The 17,360-nt window shown below is 39.7% G+C and overlaps 1 protein-coding gene across 1 annotated transcript; it reads right to left on the reverse strand.

Moving 5' to 3' along the window:
* Positions 1–1,881: 1,881 nt before the first annotated feature.
* FRRS1L (ferric chelate reductase 1 like) lies at positions 1,882–16,244 on the reverse strand. The gene is made up of 5 exons (XM_064429982.1): positions 15,953–16,244; positions 14,153–14,237; positions 13,570–13,708; positions 10,166–10,412; positions 1,882–9,728 (listed from the first exon to the last, which is right to left on the reverse strand). Exons 1-5 carry the CDS (start codon positions 16,161–16,163, stop codon positions 9,556–9,558), a joined length of 855 nt encoding a protein of 284 aa, XP_064286052.1. The 5' UTR covers positions 16,164–16,244; the 3' UTR covers positions 1,882–9,555.
* Between the last annotated feature and the right edge of the window lie 1,116 nt (positions 16,245–17,360).

Genomic DNA, 17,360 nt, shown 5'->3' on the forward strand with positions numbered 1-17,360 from the left:
GAGTCCTGTTCAAGAGGTCAGAGACACCTCTAGCTCTTCATTCACTTGATGTGCAGTCAACATAGACCAAAGTTCCAAGCTGTCTTACACATGATACCAAAATACTGGGTGCTGAGGCAGCCACAAAGCAGAGGAGATAGACAATGCCAGCAACTGCAAGTTAATCATTATTTACAACCAAAATAACCACATGGAGCTATGAAATAAGTCAGGAACAAAGCCACAAGGTGTCAGCACTGGCCTGTGTATTTAGAAAATAACTATCCCTGCGTGAGAGACTTTATTTGTTTTAACCTGAGTTACTGAGCATTTGCAAACATTCAGTTGAGGTAAATCTCACTTCATAAATTCACTTTGGTTTAGTGACAAAGTAATACCATCTTCAGATCAATGAAAAATTACTTAATGTAAACTGTTATAGTTTCAGTACCAGAAGCAAAGAAAAAGTTAGTCAATGATTTAAGATACAACCTTTGCATCTTCAGGTTGTCTGCATATGCCTTTGTATTTTGGGCTAATTAAAAATTTAATCTTTTATGCAGCTCAACTGCTAAGATGAGAAGGCTACAAATTAAATGTAATTTACAAAATATTGGTAAAAATAAAATGAAAATCAATCCTTGGGAACACCGTGTCTGATTGCACCCAGTGATTATAGCCTGACTTTATTGCAGAAACAACTTTGTTCAACATCTCAGTTAAAGTGTACAAAGTAATCAGCAGAGTGACTCTTGAATGATTCACACAGAAGACTGAATCTTGTTCAGTTAACAACAGGAACAAAATGCATGGTTGTAAGGCAGAGTAGTCAACAGCACCGACACAGAAGTGTTAAATCACTGGAAAAAACATGCAAAACAGCACCAGTAGGTGGATGGACAGAACATGCAAAACAGCACCAGCTGTGGATGGACAAAATCCAATGCACTGTCTTTCATGGCTATCCCATGTGATAGCTGTGTGCACAAAACAAGAACTAGATATACAGAGATCTGAGTAACAGAGGAAAGTTTGGGATTTATCAGGTTTGTGACAAATTCCTCAACAGTTTGTCAGCAGTCATGTAATGAAAGACAAACAGAATATAATTTAAATCTATTTGGTACATGTAATGCCTCTACTGATCATGATGCCTTGGACAGTGCACAAGTAGCTGCCACACACAAGATCCATCCTTTCTTGCAGCCTGCAGCTACAGGCTTGCAGTAATACCACACACACAAAAAACAGACCACACAGTGTAAAAGCAATACAATTATTGTTGCCCTGGGCCAACTCTTCTTCCCAGTCCAACAGTAAGGAACTAAAATACCTGCTCAAACCTGAGAGATCTCAGAAATTCAAGCATCCCTGTTTAAGAGACTTCTACAGCAGCTTTTGCTTGCTGAGTATTATGGCACTTCCTCCTCTCTGTTGCCCATTTCTAATATAGTTTCATTTTCTTCTTTTCTGCAAAAGCCTGTTCTGGCTGCCAAGGAACGGGGCAGTGATGATAGTAGATAAAGAACACCAAATTTGTAATATTGCTACTTGATCGTATTTGTATCAAATAGTTACAAAAACACAGCACAGAGGTCACCACAGGAACCTCTAAATTCTACACACTTACAGCAATTGACAATGTGGTTAATACTTTGCTAAAATAGAAATGATGAGATTTACTTACAGATCCATTGTAATACACATGGTGAAAAAAAAAAAAAGGCAGTCTTCTCACATCTGTTAATTCACTAATGATCAGCCTCCATGACTTAAATGGAATTAGTCAAGCTAATAAATTCAAGACCATGGCACAGGAAGGAATTATTAACATAGGCAGCGCCAAGACTTCTTTAACCTAATGGAGACTTTCTTCCCCCTTTATAAATGCCATACCACACATTTTCTTAGACTAAAAAGGCATTTATTGCAACAGTTTTATAAATATCATTGTCTGTCACTGTCAAATAGCTAACAAGGCTCACTTGAACACCAACATTTAGTATAAAACAGATGTTACAAAGCAATGCTTTAGGGCATGCACTGATTGTAAAGTAGTCCCATAGGTCACTGTAATTTCATTATCTATTCATTCAGTGTTATTTTTGCTGAAAAGACTAGAGCACAAAGAAGTTTGGCAAATTCTTCTGGACTACAAAACCTCCATTCTGCACTCCTATCCAACCAAATGCTTATTGACTTCACGTGACTGCTGGGCATTGGCATACAGAATGAAGCCTGGCATAGAGAATGCAGAACACCACTTAACACTATAGTTACAAGTTTCTTATTTGTATGTTTCTCTGTATATTAGTCTTGACAAAGAACTGAATGAATTCAAAAGGTAGAGGTGGCATTTCAGGTTCAACCAGTACACATAATGTAATAAGAAACAAGTGGCAAGAGTTCACACAGTTATGACAGCCTGCTTATTTGCAAAGAGGTTAAAGCAAACCAGACCTCAGGATATATAAATCAGAAATACCAAGATATATCAGGCATCAGTTATAACCTAAACAGAACTCAACATGCTAATAAAATATATCTGCCTAAATAAAGGCTGGGAACATCACACACAAATGTCAAGGCCCCACTATTTCATTTTTGTAATGAGTTAATAGGTTTGAAATTTCATCTTTGAATCTCTTTGTCAAGACTTTAATGATAATTCCAGCTTAAAAATTTTTATTGTGGTAGTTTTTTATATTTCAATATTTATCATTCGTTTCATATCACCAAAGGTAAAAAACTGAACCCATTGCTTTCTATGTGAGCAGTCAAGTATTTCAGAAGCAGACACCTTATTCTGGAGTTAAATAACAAGATTTTTTTTTCCTCCTAGGTTTAACTGTGGCATCTGTGCTTCCTTTCCTATCACTCTAATACTCTGTATGACAACATTCCTTTGACTTATTGAACTTACTCTTGTTTCAGCTTGTAGGCAAAAAAAAAAAAAAGGTGAAAATAACACTGTAATATGTCTAAGACTGTGAGGCTAATTTTTGTATTGAAGAAAGCATGTGTGTGTATAAGAACTGAAAACATAAACATCACACACATAATATCCCAGGTTTATATATTTTCTTTCTCAATCATTCTGTCTCCCCAAAATCACCTAGAAGTCAGGGAACATGTAAGGCTCTGTGTTTTGTCTTGTCTCCAAAGCAGAATTTAGCCATTTGTTTTTAGACTATCTTGTATAATCCTCAGACTTTACATGCACACACAAATACCTTCAGGTAAATCACACTGCCTAAATATTAATTCTGTGAAGAATACTTTTCACTATCTAAACCTTACAGATCACTGTTGTGAAAAATCAGCAGGAATATTTTTATTCCTTGGCACAAAACCTAAGTGAATTTTCCATTTATTTAGTCTTCTACCAATACTACCATAGGAAATTAAACTAAATGACGTCAAAACTAAGAGAGAGATATGAAGCTAAATCACGAGTTACCATAAAATGTTCGCTTCCCTGAGTAAGCACTGGAGCCATAACAGATTTGCAGCTGCTCAGCACTTCTGAAAAATCCAATTACTTCTTCAAAAATGTAAATATGAATTTAAGAATCAATTAGAAACAGCTCAGAAAAGTACTGGTAATTTTGTAATGCTCTAGTCTATAAAGAGTAAAACACCTTTACAGAAAATGTCTTAAGAATGCCACATGAAAGTTCATCTTGTAAGGACATTCCTAATTACCCTTTAATTGCAGATCAGAATGAGCCTATGTGGAGCAGCAGCTGTTCTAAGATACAGGATGTGAAGTCCTGCACTTATTCCAACTTCACATTGGTTTGGAAGAACATTCCTACTTGGCTAAGAAACACAGAAAGAGGGCAAAAGCAACAGTTGTGAATGACTGTGGAACCGTGTCAGGGGAAGTTCAGATGGGACCTTAGGAAAAGATTCTTCTCTAAGAGGGTGTCCAGTCACTGGAACAGACTCTACAGGGAAGTTCAAGGAGCATCTGGATGATGCTCTGAGTCATATGGATTAGTTTTAGGCAGTCCTGTGAGGAGCATGGTGTTTGTTGGGCTCTACGATCCATATGGATCCCTTCCAACCTGAGACAGTCTATGAGTTCTAGTCAAAATACTCAGTAATCCAAGGGAAAAAAATCTGTCCCTTTCTTTCCCAGCAGATTTATTGCTATTGCCAAGTCATAACACAGATTTTCATAGCAAGTAATGTCTTTTAAGTCTGCATTTTCACACCTATCAAATCCATAAGCTGCACACATCCTCTCTGACATTTTAAAATCGCACTGCTTTTGCCTTGCTATCTGAGCCCAAATTAGGTAAGTTAAGTAACCGTGTTTAAGCATAGATAATTTTATCAAACCTACTGTGAAAATAGAAAAAAAAAGTTACCAAAGTGATTACTTCATATTAATAAAAAATGTTTAGAAAAGGAAGGCTTACCTAGATCTTACTAGTATTTGCAAAAATCAAGATACCTCAACATACAAACTGCATAGAAATAACTAGATAAGAAAAAAAAAAAAGTAAAAAGCTGGAACATGGTTAAAAAAATTATTTTCTTTTTTATTAATTTTTGTACACAAGGACTTGACATTTTCTTTAAAATCTTCCTGTTAGATCCATCTTTATCCTGGGCAGGTTGAGGGAGAGCTGCCCAAAGAGACTACTACAGAAATAATGAAAATGAAATTTTCATTAGAGGAGCTAATATAAAAAGCTGTTAATATTTAGAGCCCCCATCCTTTGATACTCAGACTGGCCAGTGAGCAGGTGCTCCCTGCTGGCTGCATTCTACAAACTGAGCAGGTACTCCCTGCTGCAGCTGACTGCTGCTATTGCCTCTGGGGTCTTGCTGGGTTTTTGTACCTCTGAGGGCCAGATCAAGCCTCCAGCTCTTAAACTGGTGCTTGACAGCAGAGGACATCTTGTGGCATGGTCTGACCTGATGGCCACATCAGCCCTTAAGCAGCTGGGACCTGCCTGAAAGCCAAAATCTCTTTCAAGTCAGACTCTACTCCTTCCTAACCATACGTCAAGTAATATTTGCTTGGATAAAGAGTGCCAGACAGGCACTGCCACATGTAAATTTATACAAAAATAGAAAGTATGCCAAAACCATTCCATTCCCTTCCTTGTCATTTGTCCTTACTACCAGTCTCTCCATTCTTCTGTTCCAAACTGGAGTCACCAAAGCCTCACTGTGCAGCATTCAAGCAAACTGCTTTGCCAGTTTCATTATATGGGGTTGAAAAGGATCACATCAATTTATGTAAGCTGTGCACATCCACAGCTCCATGAAGCACTGAAACACTGTAATATTTAAAAGTATTTCTGATCCTGTCATAAATCTAAGGCTCTATGCAAAGTCATCTTTTGTATAAAACACTAAGATAATAGTTACTTCTGAAAAGAACTGGTATTAGACCTTATGTAATTCTCTGAAATACATCTTTTCTACTTGTTATGTCTTTTACCAAATACTTTACTTTGGGGAAATTATTTGAAGATGTTAAAACAAGAAGAGGGTGGGGGGAAGTACACCTGCTATGCTAACCAGTGAAACCACAGAGTCACAAAATGCCATTTAAATGCTATTAAAATTACATAATTTGCATATAAACTTTAATTCTGCCTCTGGAGTACTGGAGGGCACAAACTTCCAATAGACCAAAAAAAGACATGAAAGGCCAGACAGAGGGTCTACCCTCTAAAATAGGAAAAATTTTCTTTTTTGTAAATGTCTCCTGCCTTGGAGGAGAAAGTAAGGAGAAGACAAAAAAAAAAAAGAAGAAGAAAAAAAAAAAAGAAGAAAAAAAAGACCATTTCTGTCTTCCCTTGAATTTACAGCAGTTACATTAGTTATAGCAGTAACTAAGAAATAACTGTGTAGCTATTCAGTACATACAGGCAGTTGCAGGGCTCTTTTTTCAGGACATGGTGCCCCAAGCAAGCTTCAAGACCACTGCCTGGGTGCCGTGCTGAGGTACACCACACTCCAGTCATTCTCTAATCCCTGTGCTGAAGATTGGGAAAGCTGTGCCAAACACAGCTTTAACATCATTTAACCCAAACTGGGGTTTATTCAGATTAGGGAGGCTGCAAGTGTTTATTTTCTTATTATCCAAGTAGTGCAAAACCCATCAAGACAAAGAAGGCTGCAGAGGGAGTCCAAACTTTTCTCATCAATATGTTCCCTTCCAAAAACAGAATACTTCCCTTGTAATAATAGAAGACAGCATCACCCATTACCCAATGACATTATCAAATCAGTTAGGTGTTTTGGTTTTTGTTTGGTTTTTTTGTTTGTTTTTTTTTGAGGGGGGAAAATCAATTAGCATCTCACCTATACCTAAAAAACACCAGTTATTTGATACCAGCAATGAAAAAAAATTATGCAAAAAAAAAAATCTTTCTAATTAGTAACCACAAATTTCCAAACAACACCATACTCTAAATATGCCCTCTCTAAACTCAATGCCTTTGTATGAAGTCACTCTACAGCAAGAAATTCCTAAAATTAAAGCACTTCAGAAATGTGTTCTTTAATAGTTGTTTGGTAGTAATCACACTAAAGAAACAAAAAATTATTTGGAGAGGGAAATATCTGCCTCCTTATCCAAAGCGCACCTTTTATTCTAGTTTGTGTTAGTACCAATTAACTAGAAAAAAATAATAAAACAAAAAATCTTTGAAATGCCACAATCAATTAAAAATTACTTTGAAGTCTGTTACTTTATAGTAACTTTGTGTAACAGAGATAAAGCCTGCTTTTCAATATTAAAAAGAAAAACAAGAAGACAACATGTGAAAACGAAAATAGCCTCCATGACAAGTTACTGTGCCCACTCAAATGTTAAGACTTACCAAATATCATACAAACTTACATACCACATTTCCCTTATAACCTTTTTCTCCTCAGATTCCATCCTGACTACCAACTTCTAGATACTCATACCTCATTGTATGTCAACTTGAATTCCACAGTCCTGATTTTCCCACTGTGAAGAGGAACTCTTACATAAACTCAGTGATAAACTCAATCATCCATTTAAATGCCAGATAATAAATTGTTTTGCTGCTTCCTGTGGCCTTTTATTTCCTCCCTTTTGATTAGAACATTTTATTAGGCTAATTAAACACTGTGAAGCTTAGGTGAAAGATTTTTCAGAAGTGCACATTTCTGCTAATACTTCAACAAGAGAAAAATATGATGACAAAAACACAGCACACTGACAAGTAATCTGAAAAAGTAATAAAAAATAATGTAAAATACTTTGCCCTTGCTTCAGATCCTGAACTTTAACCACATCTGACTCCATATATGTAGAAAGCAGATTGACAGCTGTCACACAATTTTACCTTGGTATTATTATTGTCATCTATAACATACCTGAGTGCTCAGGTCCAACCAGGCTATCCTAAATCCCGAGCTCTATTAAAGAAGAAAAGAGAAGCCAAAATGGGTTTCTATCCAAGTTCAGTACCTTTAAATTATTAAATTAGCCCTTTAGTGGGTAATCAAGTAAATGGCTGAAACAGTAAAAACCAAGCCATAAACTAAAGCAACCCTCAGGCTCTGAGAAAGAGCTGCAATATCTCAGCTGCCTGAGAGAAAGAATTTACCGTAATGATTTCTTCACTTCACCTGTTTGCTGAATGTAAAGCTCATTATCCAGGCTTCTGCTTATCTGCTCCAGCCAATCTTAAGGCTAAATTACACAGCTGTTGTGGGCCAAAGCAGACCTTATTAGGTGGTCTCTGCTTGATCAGATGATGAGTAAGTTAACCAACCTGAGAGAAGTAATTTATACTAAATAAAGCTACTGTATGCACTTTAGAAGTTCACTTCTGAATTTATCTTCCCTTTCCTGAACTCTAGTCCAGTAATTTTAAGTGAACAAATCCTTTAAGACATCAATGAAAAGATAAAATATTAGTCAATCTTTTGAAAGAGGGATAAAGTGTTTGTTATGAAGATAAGTTCATCTTCAATCTAATTCATATACCTTAAATATAAGTTTGAAGAATTCTGAGCCTAAAAAAACTTAGCTCTACAGACATCAATCTGTGAATAATGATGCAAACCTATCCAAGCTAATTCATCATTTTATACTCCATGCAGCAATGAGAATAGAAAGGAGTTGCATTACATATACTTTACCAGATTCTGTGTTAGAGAGTCCTCAAGTGTATCACATTAGATAAAACTTTGGCACTACTTAGATTTTAATTCTACTCAAGTAGAATTTTAGTGTAAGTTGGAAATTGAATGAGTAACCTTACCCAAGCACATTTGACTGCTACATGTAAATGTGTCATACACTTCCTATTATGTAAAGCACAGAAATTCTTCACTCCAAGTTTTTATTATAGTCTGTGGCTCATAAATGCATTTTGACACTTTTCGTCTCTGTAATATTTAGCATTCCTCTTGCATTAATTATTGGTGATAAAAACAGCTAATGTATTGCCTTTTTAGCTCATCTTTTTCCACAATATCTATATTTTAGCAGTGGTTTGATGAACAAAGATACTGCTGTTCTTATTAATCCCTGTCTTTCCTTAAGAGTAATCTCATTTATATTTCTTTGTAAGATTACACCAGCTGCCCACAGTCACCCTTTACATGAACAGGATTTAGTGGCATACAACACATAAAAAGAGATTACTTCATACTGCTGCACAATTACTTAAAAATATATTTACATGTCAGCAAAATTGCTTTTTTTCATAAAAAGAGAGAAGTTGATTTAATCTATTAGGAGGACATCCTATGGCTTGTTGGGAACTTTTATATTCTGCATGTTTTACACCTGGTTTTCCTATGTATGGAGAATTTATATTGCTGTATTCTCCCTCCCCCTTGTTTAAATTACTTTATATCTCACTCTTAAAAGAAGTAGGCATTTCTTTCAAAAAGGCTATTGAAACACAATAAAAACATTCATCACCTATTTCTGTTGAAAAAAAAAAATCATGCTAATGCTTGAATATGCAAGTTTAGTTTTGGAAAATACTACAAGAAGTACACTTTGATAAATATTAAAAAAAAAAAAAAGAAATTGGGAGAACTATCCACTACTGAAGGGCAACTACTGCTGTGTTGGTTTCCAGGTCATAAGATTAGAAACTGCACTCGGAGTTCTGCTCTCTGCTCTAGAAGTACCAAACAGCATTGCAGTGTTTTCCCTAATTTGCTTTTTTTTTAGCAATTTGGAAGGCAATTTTGTTATTTGATAAGATGTCCATCACTAAATTCACCTAAACAGACATACAGGCAGCCCTCCCAAACACACAAACACACACATACACACATTGATTTTACAAAAGTCTCATTTTCCTTAAGCAAGTAATCACAACACTGAAAATATTCTCCTATGTGTTCACTGATTTTCTTAAATGATTTGTCACCACTCTGCCACTCAAGGGAGATGGTTATTTCACTCTTCTGAGAAGCTAACTATGTTCAAAAGCAGCTGGATGAGGATGGTGATGTGATATAAATTCCAAAAGAAAAATGCATTGTCCATCCATATAGGCGTCCATCCTGAGAAACTTCCACTGCCAAATTCTTGCTGTTTTCCATTGGTCATGGGGTTCCCATCAATAAATAGAAGGTCAGTGCAACAATGAGGAGCAAGCAGAATGGAGAAGAGAAGGTCTGATAGGCAGCTGAAGGCATGAAAATATCTTCGTACTTGTAAATACTGACAACACGCTCTGACACGGGTGGAGAGTCGATATCATGACGAGTTATAGAACCTTTAGCAGGTAAGGGGAGAGAGAAATAACATCAGATGCAATTTTTTCTGTAACTCTGCTGAAGAAACAGGTAATTTTCAAACCTATGGAAGCATGCAATATTACACTGTCAGGGAGTAGGCTCATTTCTTTGCTTTCTGAAATTAAATTTCTAAATAAAACAAATAAAATTCAAGTAAACAACAAACACACTTCAAATGAATTAAGAACTTCTAGTTATGAAGTTCTTCTAAATTCAGCTTTAAGAAGTGGGGATAGTAGATATACAGCCAGGAAAACAAGACACATCCTGTCTTTCTTTTTTTAAGCCTCATGCTGCCAGAACTTTAGTTCATTAAAAAAAAAGGGGGGGGAGAGGGTGTGTCTAATGAGAATCACATCATTGAAAGACATTTATCAATTTTGGCACATCAGCTCTGTTGGTGAGATCAACTTACCCTGGATTGCTGGGCCCCAAGCAAACAGGTAGTACCAACTCAAGTGCAAATCTACGATGGTTTCTTCTCGGGGAACATAGACAGGACGCTTGAATCGACACGTGACACGATTGTTTTCAAAAACCCCTTCCTCATCTCTAGCAGGATTTCTCTGGATTTCTTTAGCCCACTGACCAACATTATAGAAGTGCTGTATTCGGACTCTTCCGTTATCATCATGAACACAAGCCATGACATCATCTCCCCCCTACAAGGTTAAAAAAAATTAGAAGATGGAAAACAAAAGGATCATAAAACACTTCCTCATTTATGTATATAATTTTAATTATTCAAAGCTAATAAAGACCCTTTCCTTCTTTCCAAGTTATATACACAAATATTTGTATCCCTAATCAGGTATCTTCAGTAAGACTGAAAACCACGTTAAGTGAGTAGCAATAGTTACATGCCCTTACTATCTCTGAATTCTCTTTCGGATCTTTCTGAGAGTTATTTTACTTAATGTATATTTGTAGGATACGATATCACTCTGACATCACATAATTAGTTGATCTGTGGCAGGCTGTTTTATTTTGTTATTTGTGAAGTTCTGGCATACTGCTTCATAAAATGTTGCAATCTTGAATCCCTGATATGTACAAAATCCACTGCATCAAATCATGGACAGAAAACCAATATACTTTAGTGAGACAGAGGAAACAAACCTACTACATGTGAGAATATAATAGCATTGATTACAGTAAGTCTTTTCTAATCTCTTCTCATGTTCACTTAAGGAACATAATTTCTCGTATCTCTTATTTTTTATAAGAAATTTTGTAATAACAGAATGCAGTATACCACAAGATACAAAGAAAAAAGCAATCAATATGTGCTTCTTCACTTAGCATAAGCAGCCAGCAAAGAACCAAGAGACAGAAGGAAGAAGGAGCCACTTATTTGTAAAGGTGATTCATTGAAATACTAAAGCATTAATGGAATAGGTACTCAAGGTGAGTGACAGAGTGGTAGAGCACAGGGATGAGCATGAACTTAGGAGTACTATCTCACAGAAGCCTTAGCACCAAGAGCCACTAGAACACTATCCAAGCTGGATGAGTGCCACAGCTATCAGTGCTGTATCAAACACAGGCCCTACTCCTCCCATATCCTTCTGATATGTCATACTGATAAAAGACATGATGCTCGCTCGCTCGCTAGATCATCCCTTAGTTCTTTATTACAGGGAAAAGAGAGGAAAAGGGTGTATTGCAGCACTGTGGGAATATTGTAAAAGATGTGCCAGAAGTGGGTGGAAAGAGGGGACAGCTAGGTAAAACAAATGCTTGGACAGTTTCTGCACCTTGGTGCTGCGGCAGACCTTTCCAGCCTCTGTCTTGAGACTATCGCTGCTCTCCATAACTTATTTCCCAAGATTAACTTTTATACATCTAAGCACAAATCCCTCATTCTTAAGTACAAAGAGGCAAAAATAAAGGTGTTTTTACACTGAAGAAAGAAAATTAAAAAGGAAAGAAAAAAACCATTTTGAATCTCAGTTAACAGAATGACATTTCAAAATCCTGCCAAGGCACAAAAGCCTGTAAGTGGAAAAGCATAATGTTATTTGAGACAAAGAAATAGGTCATAGGACTTTAAAAAAATCTATTGAGGACACAAAATAGTTTTTTTTCTCTTAACTTCTGAAGCTATCCAGGCCACACCATTTTGATTAGGGCCTCCAAAGCACAGCCCATTTCTCAGAGCTAAGGTGTTTTGACCCAGAGCCTTTTTTCATCAAAGCCTGTGCATTCCAGGACACCAAAACATCCTGGAAGTTATGAAAAAGATGAAGTCAGCAGGAGAGCCAGAGAGAAAGAGAGATGCTAGCTGGTTTAGCCCAGCTGACTTATGGGCACTACAGGATATGTGGAGCAAATTTGGAAGCAAAACCTTTTACTTTACAGTTCCTTTATTCTTTTTACAAGGAGCTCAGACTTAACCTGCTGCTTGCTGTGCCTGCTTTCCAAGTGGCTGATGAGAGGAAGGCAGGGGGACCCTGGGGTCCACTGCAGGTACCTCAGAGGTACAAACTGGTAACACAATCTGATTAGTTTGGGGACAAATACTTAGAGGTGCTGAGCTGCTTTGAAAACCCTGTTGAGTACCTGCATTGACGAGCTTCTAAACTCTTCCCAAAATTTGTCTGTAAAGCTGTTCTTGACATCAAAACCACAAACTGTTTCTTGTGACATGAACTGCTCCTTATGACACAAAAACCTTCTATCATCTTGTGTTTGTTTACAGTTATTATTTATTAAAACATATGTAGTAATGACTGAGAAGCACTTGTCCTCACATTTTCTTTCTATTTCTCATTTTGGGTCAAATGATACCTTAAGTTTTAGTTTTCATATTTTTCATATTCTGTACTGCATTAGTATATAACTCTGAACTTCATATAAAGCATTAGCAATTTCTCTTCACAGTTTAGTTGGACAAAACAATCCTTTTCCAACCTGAGAACCAAGGACATTGTTGTAGCTTCAGGTCCAAAAAGTGTAAACACTTTTTTTACTGGACATAGGTCCAGTATTGTTCTATATACTCAGGAGAGTTTCTGTACATGAACACTGATGTTATGAACTGCATTTTAATCCTAAACATTTTACCAAGGATCACAGACAAAACATCTTTGCATAAGTCATCCATGGCCCACATTTTTTAAAGTCCACACATTGCATGCTTCTGTTTTGCTCATTGAAATTCAGTGAAAAGTGGAGCTTTTGAATTAAAAAGTAAGTACAAGAATAAGCATAAAACAGAGCCCAATAACAATCTAGAGGAGAGAGAATAAATTTTAAGAAGACTGCCTTCTTGAATATAAATGCTTAAATTAGCAGGAGTCGTTTTCTCACACATTTGTGGCTTCTCTGGAACAACACATGGGTATGAAAGAAACCAAAAAATTTCCAAAGTTAAACAAAAGTGAAATAAAAATTTATACTGCTGAAAGTCAACTGATTTTCTCAAGAATAAAATCATTTGCTATTCAGTTTATGATGTGTCTTTTGCCCAAATTACACTGACATAAAGCGCAACAGGACATTTCCATGTGAATTGGCTCATCCCTGAGGGCTTTTCTAATGAAAAGGCAAAAAGCTAGTGACATTCAAACATTCAGAGCTGGACTGAAATACTGTTGTAGTTCTCAGTGAAGAAGGGAAAGGAGATGTTAGGAAGGATGAAACAGTTTTTTGTGAGGCACTGCTCCCAGGGGGGCTACTGAATGGTACTTTGTTTTCAGCAAGCCAGTTTTACCTTGCATGCTCTGTTTCACAAACATAGAAATGTACATAAACCATTTATATCCTAGCATGTGAAAGTGTATGTATTGCCAACACGAAAAACTGTACATATCTTACCATTTTCTTGTCTGAGGAAAATCCCACTGCCACCCAGCCATCTGTGTCAGCACTCAACTCAAATTCAACATCAGCTCCAATTCTGCGGTAACTCAGAAAGTAGTCACAAGTCTCTGCATTGCACCCAGGTTTACCATACCTAAATGGAATTGGAAAGATACATAACATTTTCCCTGAAATTTCCTGCTATGGAACTTAATTAAGGTTTTGCAAGAAAAAGCTAAAAGAATGTATCTTGGTATAATGGCAGTAAAGCATATATTCTGCTGGACATAAAGTAGCATTAATTTTTTGCAAGTACTACTCTTATAAGGTATAGTATTCAAACAATAACACAAAATATTACTGTTGACCTTCCTTTCTTTTTTTTTTTTAAGTGCTTCATGAAAATACAAGAAAAAACTGTAGGACCACAACTATGACGTGTATTCTTAAATAAACTAATGTCCTCAAATAATACAGCAGTATGGTCTTAAATAACAAACATTTATTAAAATTACTATGAAACACTAACCAGAGTTCCCAATACCATCAGTCAGCACCTGTAAACATAAAGGTATCTGCACTCTTATTTCAGACTGACCTGAAGCATCCCTTGGTTTTCCCACAGTCATCCACTCTGATTTTTGCAAATGGGTCCACAGGAGGAGCAGTAGGGAAAGGGTAACCTGTATAATCAGAATAAACCATTACTAAATAAAATACAAGGACTAAAAATCAATAATACTAAAGAGAAGGTCTTCCAGTAGCATTTACTTTGCTGATAACTGAACTGTTCAGATGAGTGACTACTTTGCCACACACAAAACCCACTGCTCAGATGGTCCTGGATCCAGGTAACAAAGTAACATGAATAACTGAAAAGAAAACTTTTCTAAGGTTTCCTACATTCATCAAGGAGAGAGAAGAATGCTGGAGGGCAAAAGTTAAATGTAAGGGAGAAGGATCATGGACTACTGCAGTCAACTAACAATTAGGGATCTCTGCTCATCTCTCTCCTTGTGCACTCATAGTCCCCTCAGGAAATCCGTACAGGAACTGACTCCTTAGCCATAAGTGACAACATTAGGTATAAATGCAGGCAGGGCACCAGATGCAGTGCTGTAGGAATTGATGCTGAAAAGACCACATTATACATCCTCCTTTATGAAGTAAAATAAAACACACATTGCAGTAAAAGGTAAGAGAGTACCAGGGCAGGGAATTGCCTGCAGTTATGGCCTGCAATCACTTGTGAAGGCAGACCCAGAAGAGTCAGACAGTGGGAATTATGGTTGCAAGCAATCCCATCTGCTGGACTATAGTACCAAGGAAAAAATGAGAAAGTTTACTAGCAGACCTATTTAGTCTTGGCTTGTCGGTGCTGGTATCTGTTGCATAAGCACAGATATTTCAATAGGATGTTCTTTTACTTAGCCAGATAAAAACCAAAGTGCTAGCTGTGGAACTAGAAAGTCCTCTGAAAATGCTTCATTGAGTAGGAAAAGTAATTGAAAGACATTTATCAAGAAAAGTGTTTCACTGAGTGGGAAATGAACACTTCAGTTAGTTACAGCACCAGCACACAAACTTTCGACCTACACTACTTTGGGCATTCGGGAGCCCTGATTTACTTCCCTAGATTTCTAACAATGGTAATGGAGAAAGTATGCTGTAAGCTGCAAATCACAGTTACACCAACTGTATCAAGGGCAGGTAAATTACCCGGCATAAATAAGTTTGCAGAATTTCACAGCAGCGTGTAGCAGCGTATTACTGAAACACAGGGCATGGAATTTTCTCACTCCTTACTTATTTTCAAATCCATTGAACAAATGGTTTTCCATGCAGCCTAGCTGCAAAATGATTTTAACATCCACCATTTCCAAATTAAAAAACAAAAACCCACACCAAAACCCACGACCGCGCTGCTTCTTGACACTTTAAGGCATCACACGTCCTTTCGAAGCCCGCACACCGCAGGACTCCTTTTTACGCTACCAGCCCGGAAAGCTTTGCAAGAGGGGAAGGCGAGGGGCCGCTCTGCGGGAAGGCGACAGCCCCCGGCCCGAGCTCCCTCCCGGGGGATGCTCGTGTCCGGGGATGCCGTGTCCGGGCATGCCGTGCCCGGGGATGCCGTGCAGCGAGGCTCCGGCTCTGCGGAGAGCGGGGCAGGGCGCGCTGCGGGCCGGGCCCCGAGCGGCAGCGCCGGCTGAGGCGGCCGGGCCGGCGGAAGATGGCGGCGGGCGCTGGCCTTCGTGCTGAACGGCGCTGCCACAGCCTCCCGCCCGCCGCCCCCGCGCCCGCCCGGCCCGGCGCTCCCTCCCGGCCCCGGCCGCTCCGGGCCCCTCGCCCGCCGCGCCCCGCCCGGCCCCGCCGCCCGCCCCGGCCGCCGCCGCCGCACCCTCCTCGGAGAGGTAGCGCAGGTCGTAGAACTCGCTGGCGAAGGTGCCGTACGAGGAGTCGTGGTGCCGCGCCGCCTCCTCGCCGTGCTCCCCGCCGCCCGCCTCCCGCCGCCCGCCGCCCTCCTCCGCCGGGCTGGCGGCGGAGCCGGCCAGGAGCAGCAGCAGCAGCAGCAGCAGCCGCCGCCGAGCGCCGCGGCTCCGCTCCGCCATGGCGGCGGCGGCGGGGCGGGCAGGCGGCGGCGCCCGAGCGCGGCTCCGCGGGGGAGCGGGGGCGGCGGCCGGGGGGATCCGGCCCCGGGGACGGGCGGTGCCGGAGGGACCGCGGCCGTGGGCGAAGAGACGGCGGGGGAGGGTGTTGGGGGGAAAGGTGTCGGGGCGGCGTGTGCGCGGGGATGCGCGGGGGAGCGGCGGGAGCGGGATGCGCGGGGACGGGGATGCGCCGGGACAGGGATGCGCGGGCGGTCCCTGGCTGCACCGAGCCCTCCCGCAGGGACCGCCGCTGACGGGTTTGCGGGGTGGCCTTCCCTGGATCACTGATGTCCCGCATCCCACAGCCCGCCCCACCCAGCAGGAACCCCGCGGCGGGGACGTCTCCGCAGCCCGGGCACTGCCGTCGAGGGGCAGTACCCAGCCATCCCTGGCTGCCCCCGTGGCCTCGATTCACTAAAACCTCTTGGCATGTGCTTCAAGAGGACGTGATAAATCCTGCTCAGTAACTGCTGGGCAGACTTAGCTGTTTGCATATATTTTTAAAATTTATTTTATGATTCCTATTCTTTTTAATGACTTCTGGGATGGGACTGGAGACACAGCGCACCTTAACATTGTTTTCAGGTAAAACCCCATGGCAGTGAGCGTTTGCTATCTGATTGCATGTTCTTGCTTTGTATTTTATTCTATGTAACTGCGGAAATACCAATATACTCCAAACTGGCAGGACTGAAGGAAATCCCAGGTTGCCCCCAAAGTTGTCTTGGGCTTTGGTATCTGATGCTGGGCTTGCAACTAGGCATTAAGCATACAACTGCATTCTTGCTGTGCTCTGGTATCCACGAGCTGATGGAGGAACCATGGCCTTTCATCCCTTGCATTACTTTGGTTTGGATTGCTGTCTTTTTGATATAACTATAGTTTCATTTTTATATTATTATGCATGGTCACACTTCCTCCTCTGAGAGTCTGGAATAAAATCTGAGAAAACATCAGGGGGGAGGGAGGGAGAGAGAAGAACACACAGCAGTCAGTAATATTCGGAAAATTAAAATAACCCGCCATTTAAATATTTTCTTTTTTTAGTATCAATGACTTTACTGAGTTACTTTTTTGTGGGGCAGTGAGACTGCCCAAGACCTAGGCTGCATTAGGCTTGAGGGATAAGTTCATTCCCGTGGGCTGAGCGGTGGCTTG

The sequence above is a fragment of the Passer domesticus genome, chromosome 1, assembly GCF_036417665.1.
Source record: "Passer domesticus isolate bPasDom1 chromosome 1, bPasDom1.hap1, whole genome shotgun sequence".
NCBI lineage: Eukaryota > Metazoa > Chordata > Aves > Passeriformes > Passeridae > Passer > Passer domesticus.

Bases quoted from the DNA above. Each gene is read 5' to 3' on its own strand.
- FRRS1L (XM_064429982.1), bottom strand. From the start codon at position 16,163: ATGGCGGAGCGGAGCCGCGGCGCTCGGCGGCGGCTGCTGCTGCTGCTG. The intron at 14,238-15,952 runs GTGCGGCGGCGG...CTGATTATACAG, and splicing joins GCGCTACCTCTCCGAGGAGG to GTTACCCTTTCCCTACTGCT. The intron at 10,413-13,569 runs GTAAGATATGTA...TTAACCTTGTAG, and splicing joins TTTCCTCAGACAAGAAAATG to GGGGGAGATGATGTCATGGC.